This window comes from Argiope bruennichi, chromosome 7 (genome assembly GCF_947563725.1).
Source record: "Argiope bruennichi chromosome 7, qqArgBrue1.1, whole genome shotgun sequence".
Taxonomy (NCBI): domain Eukaryota; kingdom Metazoa; phylum Arthropoda; class Arachnida; order Araneae; family Araneidae; genus Argiope; species Argiope bruennichi.
In genome coordinates, this window is record NC_079157.1 from 11,573,456 (window position 1) to 11,592,459 (window position 19,004).

At 30.3% G+C, this 19,004-nt stretch overlaps 1 protein-coding gene across 3 annotated transcripts in view; it reads left to right on the top strand.

The window, feature by feature from the left end:
* LOC129975179 (uncharacterized) overlaps positions 1–19,004 on the top strand; it is a 196,213-nt gene that overhangs the window by 121,039 nt on the left and 56,170 nt on the right. The window contains exon 1 of one of the 3 annotated variants that reach the window (XM_056088152.1): positions 17,769–18,096. The exons of the other annotated variants lie outside the window; for them this stretch is intronic. Within the exon in view, the coding sequence (XP_055944127.1) occupies positions 18,002–18,096 (95 nt within the window). The 5' untranslated portion in view covers positions 17,769–18,001. Of the gene's footprint in view, positions 1–17,768; positions 18,097–19,004 lie in introns of those variants that run through there. 3 annotated transcript variants of the gene reach the window in all.

The window sequence follows — 19,004 nt, forward strand, 5'->3', positions numbered from 1 at the left end:
ATTTCCCTTGAAGTATATTTCATTATAAATATGACATCTTTAATCTTTTTAATTTGCAGGTATCAAATAAACAAATAGATTTTAATTATTAAAAATATCAAGCTTCTATATGCATCAACAAGATTTTTTTTTTTTTTTTTTTTGTGAAAATTAAATATTATTTGTAAATAGATTCGAAAGCTTTTGTCTGCAATTTTTTTAAAAAAAACTGGTGAAAATATTTATTTTTATATGTTAAACTTCTATTTTAATTTTCCCTCTTAGATTGTGGTATTAATTTTATATATATATATATATATCTTTAATTTAAGTAATGAAGCATAACAAAAGGTCCGCTGAAAAAAAAAAAAAAACGCACACTCTCAAATTGGCGATGAAGTGCCAAATCTTGCGCTCTTTCTCGCCGTTCGATCGTTTTGTCATGAGTAGGGTCGTTGACCGCAACTGCCAGTCTACCGATACCATTGCTGTAACTGTTGTTTAGTCATTTATTCGAAGCACCCCTGCATTTTTACTTTTCTTTTCTTTTCATTGTTACGCAACTGATAAACGAAATTTTCATTACCATGATACACACGCAGGAAAAAGCAATTGAGATTGTTTTATTAGTTGCTGAAGTTTGGCATTAGGTACCTCCACAAGAAAGAAAAAGAGCGCAAATGATGGTTAGAACTATTAAATAAATAGTGTGCAAAAGAGGAAGTCTTCAGCGTAGGTATGGGATTATGTCGAAAGATTAGTTAGTGTGTTCATTAAAGTAGCAGTTTGTAGAATCGTTTTCTTTCTAAGTATTGACAGATTTTAAAAAGATCCTTGCTTTTTTCCTAAAATAGCCGCCTAAATTTTTCTTCAAAATGTTTTAATCAGTTTTATTTCATTTTGGGGTTTACTTTTCTTAAGTTTTGCATTTAAAATAATAGTTTAAAAGGACAGAAAAATGAACTATGATTTTTAAAAAAAAATCTTACTGATTCAATCTTAATAACGAAAATTAAATAAGAAATGTGGAGCTATAGTATCAAAACAGCATTGGAAATATAAACTCATTAAATAATTACCTTTTTTTTTTGGAGATAAATATTAATAATAAAACTTTAGTATATTGATTATAGTAAAAAGGAAATAATAATATTCATTTCTTATGTAATTATTGCGTGCCATTAGTATAAAAAGCTTGTTTAATAAAATGGCGTACAAGTTTTTAATTGCTGCTCTCCAACAGGGCTTCTTCATAGACTTTACTACAACTGCAGAGGTTAATAAAAAATAAATAAAGGATAATAAATTATCTCCCCATTCCATCCCAGACAGTTAATTGCCCAACCGTGTTTCTGTTTTTAATTCTCCGTTACGTCATACTTCCACATGAAGAAAATTAGTCCGACTGTAGTTCAAGGTCAGAGATAAATGAAGCGCGAACAATCACCTTAAATTGATTCAGATGGACTTCATTAGGAGATTAATCTGCTAAATTGTTTACATATTTGCCGAATTGCTTGAAAAACATTCATACTGAGTTTGTGGGATAAATGTATGGCCCAGTGACATACCAAAACAACGTTTTTTTTTTTTTTTCGCCTTTCTTGTGTTATATGTAGAAAGAACATGCAATTGTTAACACTTTTTTTTTCTTCTCTTTTGTACTGGAGAATGCTGGTCTTTGTAAGGTTTCTATCGAAAGACTGAAATTGGCCAACGTTGTAAATTTAACTAAAAAGAAACAAAAGCAAAATAAAAATAAAAAAGTTTATATTCAATCTCAAATATTGTATGCAAAGAAAAATAATATAGATATATTTGAAATCAGACTTTCATTGCGAAATCCGAAGAAAACTTTTTCAAGAATTTCAAAGTAGTTGAAATTTTTTTTTAATTATTAAACTGGAATAAAATTATTATTAATCAAAAAAGGAATCAAAGAAAGAAAAAAAAAAGAAAAAGAAAATGTCTAAAATTTTCGCCGGCATGTTATTTAATTGAAGTTTTCTATTAGTGTTTTCATGTATTCATGTTTTATTTTCTTATAATTTATTTTGTTGATAATAATATTTATCAGCTAAAAATGGCTTATTTTTTATTTTTTACAATCGAAATTAACATTTTTAGAAATATATTAATATAATCAGAAGAATATTACTTTGGCACGCATTTTTTCGATAAATATCATGGTTTCTAAATTTAACATTATTTTGCATTGCTAAAATTATACGAAAATGCTGAACAGTCTGTTTTTGGAATTGATAATAAGCAACAGTTTGTATCTGTTATCCGGGTGGAGTTAAATTCACCACTTGTGTTAAACAAAATTCAACAGAAAAAAATCACAATAAGGGATCGATAATAATAAAAAAAAAATACCCCCTCCCCCTAGCGAAAATTGTATCCCTCTCTTGTTTCAGTTTCCATTATACCAGCGACATTATCGACTCTATTGAAAAAAAAGTTTTCAACGTGGGGTGGGGGAAAGATCACTGTTATGAGAAACATATAGATTTTTTTTCCTCCCCTCCCCTGGGGAGTTAAGGGGGAGGGTCGTGCGATCGATCAGAGCGGGGGAGGGGTGAATAGAGCTCTAGCAGTGAGGTCAGCATACAGGGGCCGTTTTATGTCACCCCTTGAAAACGTAGAATTTTTTTCCTAAAGCGTAAAAAGTTAAATAAAAAAAGGGGAAAAATACGATTTTTTGATCGGTGCCTTTTCCCTTTTTTTCTTCATCGAACAGCGAAGGTGGTTTGTGGGGTTATTGCCCCTACGGTGATTTTTTTCCCAATTTTTTTCAGTCTATTTTTTTCGCTGTTAGGTAAAGTTGTTGAACTCTAATATAAAATTTCAAACATTTGATTTGGGTTTTACATTTTTTAAATATATGGAATAATAACTTTTCTGATTTAATTTGCATTTATTTTCTTAAAACACAGTGTACAGACAGATTTATAAAAAATAAATTTCAAACTATATGTTGCAAAAATTCATTTTTCAGTTGTTGTTTTTGAAATGAAAAGAATTGTTGTGGAACGCAGTTTTTAAGGTTCATATTAAGAAACAAAATATAAGACTAAGAAGAAAAGCGAGATGCCGATTTATACAAACGAATTTATTTCTCTACATGAAAAAATTTATAGTGTACTTTTAATATTATATTTAGAACATCGAAATTTCATTTAAAAATATTTCGTTATTTTCAGGAAGTTTTATAGCGTTTCGAAGTACTTTATTTGAAATTACTTATATAAAAATAATCAAAATCTTTTATGTAACTAAACCTTATTTTAACGGCTATTTTTAAATATTCGTATGCAATATAGAATTAGAAGTTATAAAAACATCGCGCAAGCACAGTTAAAATTTAGAATTAGTTTTTTGAAAATGTACATGTGTTCTGAATTTTGAAATTAAACACGCTAAGCCCAGAAAAAGAAAAAATTATTCTTCTCATTCTACTTAATAAATAAATTTAATATTAGAATCATCAATAAGGATATAAATCTTCATTATTTTATATAATAATAAATCCTTTCATTTTTATATGGATGTAAATCCTTCACTTTTTAATTATCGCATGAATAAGAGGTATTAAAAATGTCGAGAACGCCATTCGAAGTATGGAAAAAAAAAAGTAAACCAATGGATGCGAGCAAGTGAAGCAAATGAACGCTTTTATTAACGTCCCAGCCTTCATACCTGACAAGGTAATACCGCTTTCGAGCCACACATCAAAGGCAAGAACGGGGGTGGGGGGTGCCTGCGAAATTCTAGTGAAAGTAACATCCAACGGTCGGATCGATCAATAATATATCCTTCAACCCTTGTGATGCTGTGGGGTGGGGGATCCTGTCTCCCATTGGTCGCAATACTTTTTTGCTTTTTTATTTTGTTTAAAGGGATATGCGATTTTTTTTCACTCTCTTTTTTACAGGCTCGACCCTTTGGTGAGTTCACGGGAGGACATACACGGGGCATGTGCCCCAGCCCACGCAATTCCCACGACTCTGGGTGGAGGTTTGTTCAAACAATACAAAAAATATGCAAAAACTGCCTCGAGATTTAAATTGTTGAGTCCTTTTTGCGCCCGCTTTTAGCGTGAAACGAGAGACGTCCACATGCTCTTGAAATACAATATGAGAAAATTCAATTTAAAATGCTTTTCTTTTCATAGATGGGGGTGGGGGTGGGTGAATGAACTTTAAAAAAATCTCGTTCTGATGTGTTTGTATCCCAATTCATATTTGTTGATCATTCAGATATTAAAAAATTTAAAAAGTATTTCGCTTTAAGTTTATGGTCAGTGCTTAATAATTATTTGCAACATTTATTGTATTTATTTTTACTCATTTTGTTCGTCTTTATAAAGATAAAGTAGAAAAAAAAAAAACTTAAACACTGAGAGAGTAAAATAATATGTTATAGTGTTGGTTTCCTATAACATTTACTGATTTTAAATTCAATAAGTTATTTGATATGATCGAAGGTGTTTTCCCATATTTAATACTATATTATTTATAAGAATTTGATTCCAAATTTTGGATAATTTATTATGTTGTAATCATATACTTAAATAATAATTTTATATTTATCATAACATATAATATTGCTGAATTTTATTTTTAAGAACATAATTTGATATTTGATTTGTTTTTACGTACTTGAACTCAAATGTACCGCATGAAAAATTACCGAATATCAAACACAACAAATCAATCGTTTAATATTTATTCTCACTATTTGGCTAACTATTTATTCTCAATATTTTGGTTCATTTAAAAAATAACATTCACATTTTTGAAAAATGACACATACCCGAAGTATCTCAATTCTATGAATTATTCAAGGATACTGTTAATGAAAGTAAGCATCTTAATCACCTATGCCTTTGAAGCAAAATTTGCATAATGTTTATTCATATTTTTTTACACCTTTCATTTATTTATTGATACTATGTATTAAAAAAAATTCTTTTTTGATGAAAGTGATATGTTTATGAAAAAATGATTGAGGCTTTTTAAATTAGGATTTATCACACTTTCTTCAATATTTTTCCACAAATATAAACTTTTAACTTACAAAATAATTATAAACTTTTCACTGAAATAAACTTCTAAATTGTAAACTTGCTAAAGGTAGCTAAATAATTACAAGCTTGTTAAAATAAACGTCTATATTATAAAGTTATTAAAGGTAGCTAAATTATAAATTAAGAACTTATAATTACAAAGATAAACAAATTGTTTTATAATGATTAGAAATTTTGTTGCATGTGAATACACGTGCTTTAAAGAAAATGGAGAAGGTAAGTAAATATATGTGACTTATAAACCTCAAATTATACTGCAGGTAGGGGTACACGTGACTTAAGATTATAGATATAAACATAGCATTTCGAAATGAAACAAATTTTATTGGCATTAAAAAAAATCACTGAGATAACACGTTGGACGAATAAGGAAATGCGGTTCAACATTTATACATTCGATTTTTACCTGTGTAACACGGATTCAAATAAGTTAACAACCTTCTTTATGATATTCTTATCATCCTGCAAACTCCTTTTTTTTTTTTTTTTTTTTTTTGTCCTGCAGCAGAACAAATAATAACTACTTGCAATTGAGTCGATACAAGTTAGCTTCCTTCGCTATCAGGTCGGGCCTGCGATTCAACCCTCTTAGCCGGAGCGTGCCGGAGATAACACCTCGAATGTTTCAAGTTCATTTTTTTTTTCCACGACTAAACAGGAAAAGAAAAGATTCCGAAAAAGGCCGAAATAAAAAACAGCAGCAGCAGCAGCGGCAACTCGTTCCTGGAGAACAGCACTATTTCTCTTGCCCGATTGACTGAATGAGGAGGGATGGGGTAGATGCGTTTGGGAGACGCCGAGTTCACGTGACTTTGCCGGTCACTGACCCCTGAGAACGCAAGCGCAACACTGACACATAAAATCGCTTCTCTGTGCTAGCAGTAACCAGCAATAACGGATGGAAAATAATGCCTGTGCAATCATCCATGTAATAAAACGGAGAGGGTTTTCCGCAAAATTTTGCACGACGGCGACTGTTGGGAGCAGTGTTTAGTGCGCGAAATTTCGAACCGTTCTTTCTTGTTTACTATGAAAATGTGAAGTTTTAGTGACGGAAATTAATTTCTCATTAGAAATTATAAATATTAGCGGAGGATCTCTCGCAAATGATTTATATAGAGAGAAAAGGAGATTCAAAATAAATAGAATGAAATTTATATGCGTTTGTAAGGGTGTTTTTTGATGAAAAAAAAAGAAATTATTTAATTTTTTTTTTAATTTTTAAAATTTTCTGTTGTTGCATCCAATTTTTATAGCAGTGGAACAAATTCAATATTTCAAATTTAAGCTATCGAGTGCGCTATTTTACTGATATTTTTAAACTGGTAAGCAAATAAGATAACTTAAATCATTGGAATATCCACATTAAATAGATTTGGCAGACAACATTTCATAAAAACAAAACTATATTTCTAATGGAAAAAAGCAAATGAAATTATCTAAACGAATAATTGGTACATATGCTAATGGCTTATGAAGGAATAATGCTCAAAACTGTAAAACATTCTGACTCAATTCTGTACATATTTTGCCGAATGGAACATGATTTTAATAAAGAAAATGTTATATATATCTATAATTTCCTGTCTGTGAAGACCTAAGCAGTTTTCCGGTTATCCGGAAGTTAGTTGAAAACTTCTGAACCGAGGTTCTTATGTTCATAGATTGTGAACTTGAACAATATTTGGGTTTAAGTTGTGAAGAAAAGTTGCGAATTTTTCTTCTTGCTGTTGTAGTCTGTTACGTCGATATATTTTATAAGTAAACAAAATCTATTTAGCTTTCCCATTTTAAAATAATACAATAAAACTTACCATGGAACTTCGTTAAAAAAACTATCATTGTATTTATCATTTCATAACAGAATTCATTCTCTTTCCTTTTTTTGTATCTTTCCGTTTACGATTGCGCTAAAAACGTTTTGAGAAAACGAGTTTTAGTTGAAAAAGGAACCGCATTTGGAAAACACTTCAGAAACCCTCTAATGCCTCTAAAGAGTTACATTCAAAGTTTATATCCAAAGGCATTTGATACAAGCCAGAGCTTTGGCGATTAACATTAACGAATTGCTTTCAATATCTTAACATATTCTCCGAAAAACTGAAGATAAATATCTAAAAAAAATTGTAATAGCATCAGCATTCAGCACAACAATTTTTTTTTTCCTTCTCCTCGTTTTCGTCTACCGTCCAGCGAATTCATTTAAAAAATTCTTTTGAAGGGTTCAAAGTTGCTATCGTAGAGGAGGTCATCGACCCAGAGAAGAGTTCTTCAGCTAATATGTTCTATATGCTTCCCCGAGTCGTATCTTCTGATAGATTCTTCTTTTCCGAAATGAGATCTGTACTTGCACATACGTAAATAAATATTTGTATATCTGGTGCGTCGTGTAAAATCGTATAATTGGAGGAAGTTAGCCCGAGGTTCGTTGACCTTCTCTGTTATTGCTAATGGGGTTTCGCAGCGCGTAAACAAGCCCTTCGGACCAAAACTGTTTATGAAGGGGGAGAGCTAAGGGAGTGCTGATGGGGGGTTGTTTGTAACGGGTCCTAGGGAAAATTCACCGGTTCCTGACTAACGGCGTAATATGCCCCTCCCTCTCTTCGAAAATATTTTTCCTCGTCCGACACGCAGAGTGTATTGTCGGCATGAATAATATTGGATATCGTTTGAGTTGTTTGTCTTCCGTTTAAAAGGTGGAAATGAATCCTTTTACAGATCTGCTTGCTGTTCATGGGGGGGGGGGGCTGTGGACAAGAATGATAAACGACTTTGAACACAGTTCCGCCTTTGGCTGCTTTAGATATCGTAAACAATTTTCTGTATTAATGTTTAAATAAGTATTTGTACGTTTAATTTTTATAATATAAAAATGATATGGAAACGAAGTTTTAAACAGAAAAAAAAATAATCAAAAGATGAAATTTCATTTTTAACGTTTTGTCTTCAGAATAGCTTTTGAAACAATTATAAAATGTATAGCTATTATAAAACTTTACAGCTATAAAATACTATATTTTATAACTTTACTATCTATAATTATAAAACTATTATAGCTTTTAGAAAGTGAATTTTAAATAAAATTATTATTGAATGGTTTTTGATGAATAAGTATATTTTTAACGAGTTATTCTTTAAACGACATTCTTTTCAGATTTAAATGCTTTTGAAATGCTCCAAATAGAAATTTTTGAGAAAAAGTCATAAATGTTATGTTAGTGCTAAACATTAAAATAAAATTTGGCATGCATTTTGCGTTTCCGAGTTCTTTTAAGTAGTTAAAAGAAAGAAAGAATTTTAATTCAGAAAAGTACTGAAATTAAATTTTACGAAATTCATGTGTTTCTCATAAAAATATTTCTAAATGATAACTTTTGAATATAATTACAAAAAAATGCACAATTTTGTTCCAAATACTATTTTATGCGATAATATAGAAAAATACAGAAAGAATTTAAAAATTGCTTAAATGTAAAAAAAAAAAAAAAAAAAACTCTTATAATTTTTTGAAAGATAATTTATTTTGTTTTAAAGAGTTCTTTAAAGCTATTTGACGTATTTATATTCTGATATATATACACAAAAAGAAATTTCGTAACGCTAACACAACAATTTTCAAAAAGGTTTGAAAGAGTTTAATGTCTCTTTAAAGATTCAATAACGTTTTTTTTTTTTTTTTTTTTTTTTCTTCTTCTTATTATTATTATTATTAAACGAATAACAATATGATTTTTTTTTTAAATAATGCATTTGACCGAACTTAAAATGGCTAGCAGAATTAAATATATATGAGCAGTTACTCTCGCATTTTGTGCTTTACATGGGCAATTGAAAAGTAGACGACGATCCTTATTTATATGTATATTTTCTTGAAATTCCAAGCATAAAATATTTTTACGATTTCAGCAGCTCAATTAAACACAAAATGGTTTTGTCTGCTCTGTTTATATTCCAATTTTTCAGACTTTAAAATTGAAACAATTGGCTATTTAGACAGTTAAATAGAATAATGATTTACTAGATTGAAGTATTCTTAGTCTTAAGAATTTTTTTTTTCGAAATGTGAATTACAGTATTCGGGTTTAGATAATAACTTGTATTCAAATAAGCATTGGAATTGATACAAATTGTTTATATGTAAACAAATGTGATATGAATGTCCAAAAAGGAAGATCAGTATTGTAAATCAATAAAAAATTAAGTTAATTATTAAAAAAATTAATTAAAACTAAATTTATTATTTAAAATTAATTTAATAAATTAAAATATGACTATATTTTCTTAACTAATCTATTGTCGTCGTATTAATAATCGCCATTTTTTAAGAACAGAATTTCGACTATCGTCCAAGCATTTTAAACACTTGGTTTGACATATCAAATCAGTTAATACAATATATGGTTTTGCCCTGTCTTTTCTTTATATTATGTATTTTTCATTGATTTTGTTGTTTCTATTTTTTTTTTCTTCTTATTAACCCGTTAAAAATTCTGATAACAATTTTATTTTTAAATTTATAAGAAAAAAAATTTAAAAAAAAAAGCGTGAGAAGGTATTTTGACCATCTTTCACTTCGCTTAACGACAACATTTAGATCCACGTGTTCTTTTCTGATGAACTTTAGTCGTCATAAACCACCCAAAGTAAAAAAGAACGGTACATAAAACACCCAAGACACCCTATCTCAGTTGAAAAACGCGAATTCCTTTCAAAATTAGACCCTTAGTTTCGCTGGAAAGGCTGAACAGAGGGCTAGGTATTATTCCACCCCTCCCCCCTTGTAGGGTTTCCCCATGGGAGAGTCAGAACCCCCCTCCCCGCTCCTAGACTTCGGATAAATAAACAAAACTCAGCCTTGCTTGAAAAGAACGTTCGTTGAAAAGCAGCATTAAAAAAAATCTGCTTTTAAAACTTCCGTTTCGAGAAAGTGAGTCTGGCTGCTAGCAACGAACAGGCATAACTAATGCATAGTTATGTGCATGCGGAATACGGGGGTGCGGAACATTGACCCGAGACTTTTTTGAAAAAGTGCACACAGGATAGATATAAAGGGGAGAGCGGTGCTCTGTGCTTTTTTCCGACACAAACTTCACTTCCGCGTACAGATAGAGAAGCTGTGGGTTAGATTTTTTAGATGCAGTTTAAAGCCATTAGCCTCTATCCATTTAATAAGAGGAAAATCTGAATTTTGTTTTTTTTTTTAAAAAAAAGGGATTGTTATAATTTAATTGAAGCAATTAAAGCATTTTTCCGAAATCTTTCTTTAAACCATTGATTTCTTAGCTTTTTTTTCGTTTTGTTAAATTTTTATAGATAATTCTTTATTAATGTACTTTTTTCTTTTCCAACGTTTTTTAATCTGATTTTTTTTAAAAAAAATATTGTTAATTAAAATCAATATTTCCAAATTAAATAAATTTACATTAATGAAAAAAAATTAGTTTAACTCTAAACATAACAGATTTTGATAAAATGTGTTGATCTAAAACCATGGTTCTCAATAATATTAATTAGTCTTATTGATGTTGATGAATAGGAAAGAAAAAGTCCTGAAAAAAATTGTATAACTCTTATATCAGTAAAACTCTTAAAGAATGTCTAATTTCTTTTAAAGATGTAGGGCTAAATTTTGAATAATATGTGTATGGTATTTTAAGTGTTATGAGCTAACTTTAAGTAATTACGTTGTTAAGTTATCACACTGAATTTTCATGATCTCAGACAGCTCAACCAGTTGCATAGTATTGCAATATGTTATGTGATATTATAGTTTCAATAATATGATGCAACATTGTGAATAATTTGAAATATCGTACAATATTATACTATATATGTTTACTCCTAGGAAATTACATATAAACGCTCAATAAAGAAAAAAAATGTAATAATAATTTAATGCTTAAGTGATTCCGCGCGAAAATATTATTTTGGAATTCATTGTGCGTTTTCTAGCAGGCAAACGTTACAGCACAATTTCAGTTAATACCCACAATTTTATGTTGAATATCTGTATTGTTATGCTTATCACGTGAAGTATTTCCATTATATATTTTATTTAACTTTGAGGAGAGGAGGAATGGTTTTTTTAATGATTAATACTGTTTTCAAAATTTTAATAATATTTTGAAAGTTTAAATTGCCAAAATTCTCAAATCTAAATATCTTTTTCTTTTAAAAGGAACGAATACTAATTCTATTTTGAATTAAAACAAGGAACCTGGAGACTTTGCATTATGTATGACATTTAATTCTTTTTCCTTTGTTTTGACGTATTTCTGTTCTCGTTGATCCATTTAGTATCCGGAAGAGGAAAATAGGTGGCGCTGCATGATTTTTCGCGCAGGTAATGTTCTTTGGAATCAAGAGTGCATAAAGTGCGCCATATAGCCATTGATCCTTCAGCCGTTATTTCTTTTGGTTTTCTTTTTCCTTGATATATTGTTCCATGCGTTAAATGTGTATACGTTTCCCCCTATTTTTGTTAGATACTTGGCATTGTCGAAAAGACATTTTTTCCCCTTTTCCAATTTCATTTCAGTTGCTCATTGGGCAACTCATTTGAGCAATAGTTAACTAAAAAGTTTCAAAAGTTTCTCTTGCTTGAAATATATATATAGAGAGAGCGAGAAACATTTATTGTCAGAGCACCAGTTAATTCACTGGGATCAGTGGTTGCTAAAAGTTCCAATTAAATATTTTATGTAACATGCTTTGATAAGATACATACTATTTTAAAAGTTCTACTTATTATATTATGCAATTCACTAGTTTTCAAACAAAATTTTTATACATTATACATAGTTTTATACATTATACAAAATTTTTATACATTTTTTATACAATTATATTTATACATAGTTTATATAACAGAAAAAAGACTAACAATGTTTTAGAAATGAAAGAACTTTCATTCACTTTCGTCATTGCTTTATTCTGACATTAAAACTTCATTATAAATAAAAAGAAATAAAAAAAATTATGAAGATATTGAATATCTAATACTGAAATCTAGTTTTTCTACAAATATTCGAAATGTAAACCATACGAATACTAAACACAATTCTTCTTCCTTTGCTTTCAACAATGCAAAATTAAATTAAATATTTAATGAAACAATAAAAATAGATCAGGATTCATTCACAACTGTGAAAATAGTTTTTTAAAAATACTTTAAAATATGTTGAAGAATTTATTAAATTTATACTTAAGAATTTTACATCAACTAAATTACATATTTCATTCCATTTTTTAAAAATTTAATCAGTATGCAAATTTATTTTGTTTAATTATTAATTTTAATACTTTTGTGAAAATTCTAAACGTTTTTATTAACTAATTTATTGTGACACATGATAGAGTGGCTGTGTACAATAAATGCTGTCATAACTAAGAGACCTTATTGTAATCTATAAGAACATGGTTAATTATACTTGATAAAATGTTAACATTACCATTTTTAATTCGGAATATCTATATTACTTGCACTTTTAATTATTTGGTAAATAGGCTAATAGGCTAGTGACTTCTTATTAATCGATTTACTTGAGACCCTTCTTTGCTCAGTGACTCTAGGCAGCTGCCTAGTTGGCATAGTAAAATTTTTCTTTATTTAAAAATTTTATTTCAAATTTTTCATAATTTATATCTACAAGGACATATATTTTCATCAGAAAAAAATAAATAAAAAATAACGACTGCTAAATTCCAGTTTCTGTGACGCAATCTGAATTTAGAGCTTCTTATTTATAACCACTGGTTAAATACTTCACAGGTGGCTGCCGCTTAAGCAACATTCCATATAAAGAACTGAAAGAACTAAAATATTAAGCAGGCGGCGTCGTTCATTCAGTCTTTTCACGTCATATGAGGCAAATATTCTCTTGGCGCAATTCAAGGCCGCACTTCAAACATTTGCGCATCTTTAATTAGTCAGTAAATGAAAGGCGATTGGAACAAACAGAAATTTGACCGCCTAAAAGTAGAAGTAAAAATGTGTTAGTAAAAGGCGAAAAACAAGACGCTGAAATCAAAGAAGAGAGCTAGGGAGAAAGGATATTGTTCAAAACTTACATTGAGGTACCGGTGCACCGTGGTTTTCCTTCGTTTCATATGCGTGCACACACTATTTTGCCTTTGCTTTGTTCTTATTTGACTTTGAATGATGTACGCCGTTTGGAAGTTTGACATTTAGTTTCGTCATATTGTTTTGTTACAGCTTATGTGAATGGACAATAGTAAAGCTTCTTTTATCAGAAGCTGATTTTCGATTTCTGGGTTTTATTACTTGCGAATAACCAATACGATTTCTCTACCTCTACGCGCCACACTGATAGATACAATGGCGTAGGAATCGTAAAAACAACCTAATCTCTATTCATACGAAATGCTCGGTTTCGCCCCTCTTTGTTCGCTTGCGAGAAAAGCCAGCTTGTTATTGAACAGTTCTGTGGAACCTTTCAGCCATTCAATACTCAAACGAATGCCATTAAATATCCACTTATACAATGTATCGAAATAGATCTGAAATTGTAATTTATCTTTAATTAAAAATTTACTAGCAGAGAAATAATTCGGATGGAATGCATCCTACTGTGTTTGTCATTTAGTTTTAACTAAGCCTAATTTATTGTTAGTTTTATTCCAAAAGATAAAATTCGATTTCGCTGGTAACCAGCGGCAGTGGTCTCCCTCAAACTTTCTCGCGTGCTCTCTAATAAAGATGAATTTGCCTTTCAGTTGTCTTACCAAATGAAGCCAACATTTGACATAGAATTACAATGTCAGTTATTAAATCACATGCCAAATTTGACATGTTTAAGTCATTGCGTTTACATGCTTCTGAAAGTACATATCGGCAGACGTTCAATTCTTTATTCGATTTGACTCAACATTTGAAAGAACTCTACAAATTTGGCGTAAAGATCGTATACCAAATTTCATCAGTTTAGTTTAAAGCGTTTATGAGTTATCGTTTTCATAAGCTGACATGATTCCAGACATGTGTTTTTCCGATCCAGGGAAGTCTGAAAAGTGCAGTTCCATCAAAACCTCGATTTTGAATTTTTCGACGATTACAATATTATCTTTATACTTTGTACATGAGAAAATTAAAATTAAAGTATTGGCACATGTATTGTTACTGAAAAAATTCTAAAAAAGATGTTCATAATTTTAAGTAATATTTAATTTGCATACAATATTTAACAGAATGTATCTGATGTATAGAAACAGATCTTAAATTGTAATTTGTCTTTAGTTAAAAATTTAAAATCAGAAGAATAATTATTATGCAATATATCACACTTAAATTACAAACTTGAAAACTTGCAATTCAGTTAAGAATCTATGGTTTATTTTGAAATGTAATTTTTCATGACACATAAAAAGAGTACGATATTCTAAAATATGAATACTAATCTAGCGGGACATATGTGGAGCGCTGAGAGGAAATTTTAAAATTTAAAATAATGGTATAATCAATAAATTCAAGTTCGAACTAGATAATGAAGAATTTCCAGATATGTAATCCCACTTCTTTAATCGTATCAATATTAAAAAAAATGTAAGATCTTACTGAATTTTATAATAAATATATATTGGCTCATCGTAATTTTTCTTTCTGTTTTTTTTTTAAGTCTGCTATCGAAAAAGTTTACATCTTTGTACTAGCCCATTTAGTCTTAATAAAGCCAGATTTATGGATCGTTTTATTTCAAAAAGATAAATTCAATTTCAGTAATAAAAATTAATAAATTAGCAAAAAGTCAAAAAATTCTGAAAAAAAAAACCCACCTGTTCATCATTTTAAGTAATATTTAATTTCATTTGTCAAATGTGCTGCTAAAATGCACCATGCTAAATGAGTACCTTTTTCTTTCTTTCTTTCTTTTTTTTTTTTTTTGAAGAGCATGACATGATAATAAAACATTCATCATCGTTCCCGTAAAAAGTGACACGGTCTTTCTAACAAAGCCTTTCAGCCCTTATTAAAAAAAAGGGGGGAGATGAAATAAAAATGAAAAAAATTTCAAGGTCAGCTGAAAAATCTGCTTAACATATGTAGCATGAAAAAAAAGTTGCACAACTCCTAACCCCTTTTTACACTGATGTTCTGTTCTAAAGGGGGGGAGTTAAAAAAGGGAGGAAATATAAGCCTTTTGGTTACTGTGTTAGACATTTTTTTTCCTACCATCCCCCCCTTTTACCGTGAGAACTCCTTTTTCATCATCCCTTTACAAATTAACCCTACCACCTGCTCAAAAGAGTTATAAATACAGAGAGGAGTGTGTGCACATTTTTTTAAAGATGGGTTAGTAGTGTTCCTGTGGCATGCCTCATCTTAGTTGTGGAGGATAAAGAACGGGGTGCTCTTAAGTTAAAAAATTAATCGAATCCTTTTCAGCAGCTTTTTCTCAAGGGCTCTTGCTGAAGAATTTTCTAAAGATAAGAAAAATGTTTTTTAAGAAAGATAATAAGATGTGCCGGCGTAGTAGTTAGCACACCTGTGCTGTAAGTGTGTTGGTCTCAAGTGGATTTTGTAGGGGGGAAGGGGAGGGGTAGACACAAAGAAAGTATTAAAAAAGTTTTTTAAAAGGTTACTTTTTATATTTGACAACTGGTTTGTCGTTCTTCTTTTTTTGCATGGAGATTTTCAGATGCATATAATTCGAAACCTTAAATCAGGGTGATTAACCTTTATGCTATAGCAATAGTAGAATTTCAAAAAAAAAAAAAAATCATATACATATATATATTATTTTTTAATTTTAAACATGGAAATTTTAGCAGTTAGTCATTTTAATTCATCGAATTGCTTTTTAATTAGCAGCTAGTCATCAAAATTCATCGAATTGCTTTTTAAGAATATTAAGTTTTCATTAGTATTCTGATAATCGCGCTTAAAATTGTTTTTACTCATTTTCTGTAAATGTAGTTTACCTGCGAATATCCTTTTGTGTTCAAGAAATTACCTATACAGGATGAGAATTTTAAACTGAAAATCCTGCTACTGGCTTAATAGCTTCTGATAATCATTTTAAAGTACATCCAACGGCAAAATACATATGAATGGCTGGCGGCACTTTTTCATTATTTTTACTTCTTTTAAAGGAGCCTACTTTCGGTCCTTTTTTTCCAAATCCCACCGAATGACCAACATTCAAATCAAACGAATAGAAATATCTCGTGCGTTTTTTGGGCACTGATTTGTAAATACGAAAATCGTTTGGCAAAAAGTGAGTCATTCATTGAATGCATGCTAAAATCAAACCATCATATAGGCATCTTTTTTTTCGTGTGTGTGTTCTTTTGCATGCTTATTTAAGTGTGGGGAGATGCGAGAGGCAAATCACCTCAGGATCTGTGCCGTCCTTGTGACCCAAACACGTGGAGGACCGACTTGGGTTGCCTATTTTTTGCATCTCGAGACATCTTCTATCAAATCTGAATCGATGAGCTACTGGCCGAGAGATTTTGCTGCTCTACTATCGTGAAAGCGGATGTCTGCATATTCAGCGGCTGGGAACAGTCGGTTAGAGGGTACAAAGAAGAAAAAAAGAGCGTAGTTTGACAGTAACCAGTTGTAAGAGCTTTGTTTGGATAGTTTCCCAAGAAGTTGCTTAGCTAAGCAGCTTATGTCAGAATCGTAAAATAGTTTTATAGTTTGCTTTATCAGGTTAACGATTTTGCAAAATGTTACACTTTAAAAAGAGAGAAAAAAATGAATGCATACTGACTGACAGTGGTTATCTAATATTTCATGTTTTCAGTCTTGCTTTTTAGTTTTGAGTCAGTAGATGCGTCTTAATCTATTTCAATGCTTACTAATACAGAATAAGATTTTTTTTTTTTTTTTGAAAATACTGAATTGTAATTGCGTAGTTAAGGAATCAGTTATCAACCTGTTTCGGGCTCTCTATTACGAATGACACTTGAATGCAATTTATTATTGTGAGCAAATAAATAAATAAATAAGTCGTTGCACAGAGCCTATTTATAATGTAATTAATAATTCTGGAAAAATGCTGTGTTAAATTTTTTCTGATTTTTTTTTTTTTTTTTTTTTTGTGGACGACAAAAAAAATCAATCAATCAGTCAATCTCAAATAGTGAATTTTGAGTTTATTTCCTGTTTAATAATTGCTATCAATTTTAATACAGGTTATGATTTTTTTAAGTTCTTATTTTCTCTTGTTCTATTAACTTTAATGCCTCACAATATCAATTCGATCAAAATTAAACAGGAAAGGCATTTTAGACAGCAAACTAATCATCACAATTAAATACTATAAATGTGTTACTAATCGAATGTTTTTTGAAGAAATAATAATATTTTTGCCTGTAAATTTTTAATATTTAAAGTGTGATTTCCAATATTATAATCAATGCCTTAAATGATGATAAATTCTATATTTAATTCATAGATAAATAAAAAAAATAATAAATGCTTGGAACTTTCCACCAAAGTTAAAATATGAGTAATTTTTTTAAATTCTATATGATTTTACATATTATTCGATATTATTTAGATTGTAATATATGAAAAAAAAAATTGAACATCTCCTTCCATTTGAAACCGGAGCCCAACTATTGCTTTCCTCACGCACCATTAGATGGCGCTGATCGTATCGAGACAGGTTGTGAGTGGAGCGTGGCTAGATAAAGCTAAGCCAAGCCCTATCAGTCATTGAACTTGACTGAGCCAACCAATTTCTCGCCTTCATTCTTCGCTCATATGCAGAGAGAGCAACCCGCTGTCGAGACGGACCTTTTGAGCAGCCGCGGTGTACCCAGTTGTCACAGGCCGCGTGCTAGGTAGCATCAGCATTTGTGGAGCAATTTCTCGGCATCGGGGGAAGCAGCTTGTGGGTGAATTTCAGCACCATTTGTATCATTTAGCAACCGTTTTAGGTTCAAATAACTATTGTGACTATGTTACCACTCAGCTATGGGTTGGAAGTCATACATTTCTTGGAGCATCCACATCACAACAGACCGACGATACGGTCCCAAGATTCTCCAAAGAGGTAAGGCCCTGCTTTTTTTAGTCGTGTTATTATTATGTCGTAGCAATGACGCAATCTTGTCTCGTCGATGGATTTTTCATGCTAGGCCGGATTTTGGAAGGAAGGGGGTGATGAATCTTTGTCAGTGATCGGATTATGTTCGAATAATCTTAATTCTATGGGGGTATTGAAAAAGATGGTATAATTGTTTCATTACCATTGTGTGGGATAATGTGAATTCACTCATTTCTTTAAATGATGAGATTGACATTTATGCATGAATTTTATTGAGAAAAAAAAAGATAAGACTTATTAATCAATCTTTAGAGTTTTCTTTGGTGCTTTTTCTGTTTTGTTTATTTTATAATTATATGTTCAATTAGAGAAATTATTTTTGAATTATCACTTGTCAGTAACGAACACTAACGTTGTAAATCAGCCCGATGTGTATCTTATTGTAAAAATGTAATCAAAATTTCGAAAGCTTGAAAAAATTGTATTATTTTTTATATGTTTCTTTAGGACAAACCTTCTTTAAGGCGTTTTAATTTTCATCCAAACTTAATTTTAAATTATATTAGTAAATGCTTAATATGAACATTTTGACATATAACCCTTATTCTATCAATTTAAATGCATTAGTGCTGGATAAAATAAATTCCGGAATATGGCTGCATATAAATTTTTCGAAATTTAAAACTATATTGATAATTTAGTATCATCTTGTCTTCTTCGTGGGAAATTTGCCAGTATTTATGATCTGGTGGCATTTAATAATTAATAAACAATTTTTTGACACCCTCTAAATTGATCCAGTACTAAAGGTGATGGAAAGAGAGCTAACACGCAAAGCGTTTGTTGAAATGCAACGTTATCTGTTTGACATCCATCCGAAAGTTGCGCCAAAAGTGACTGACAAAGAATAACTG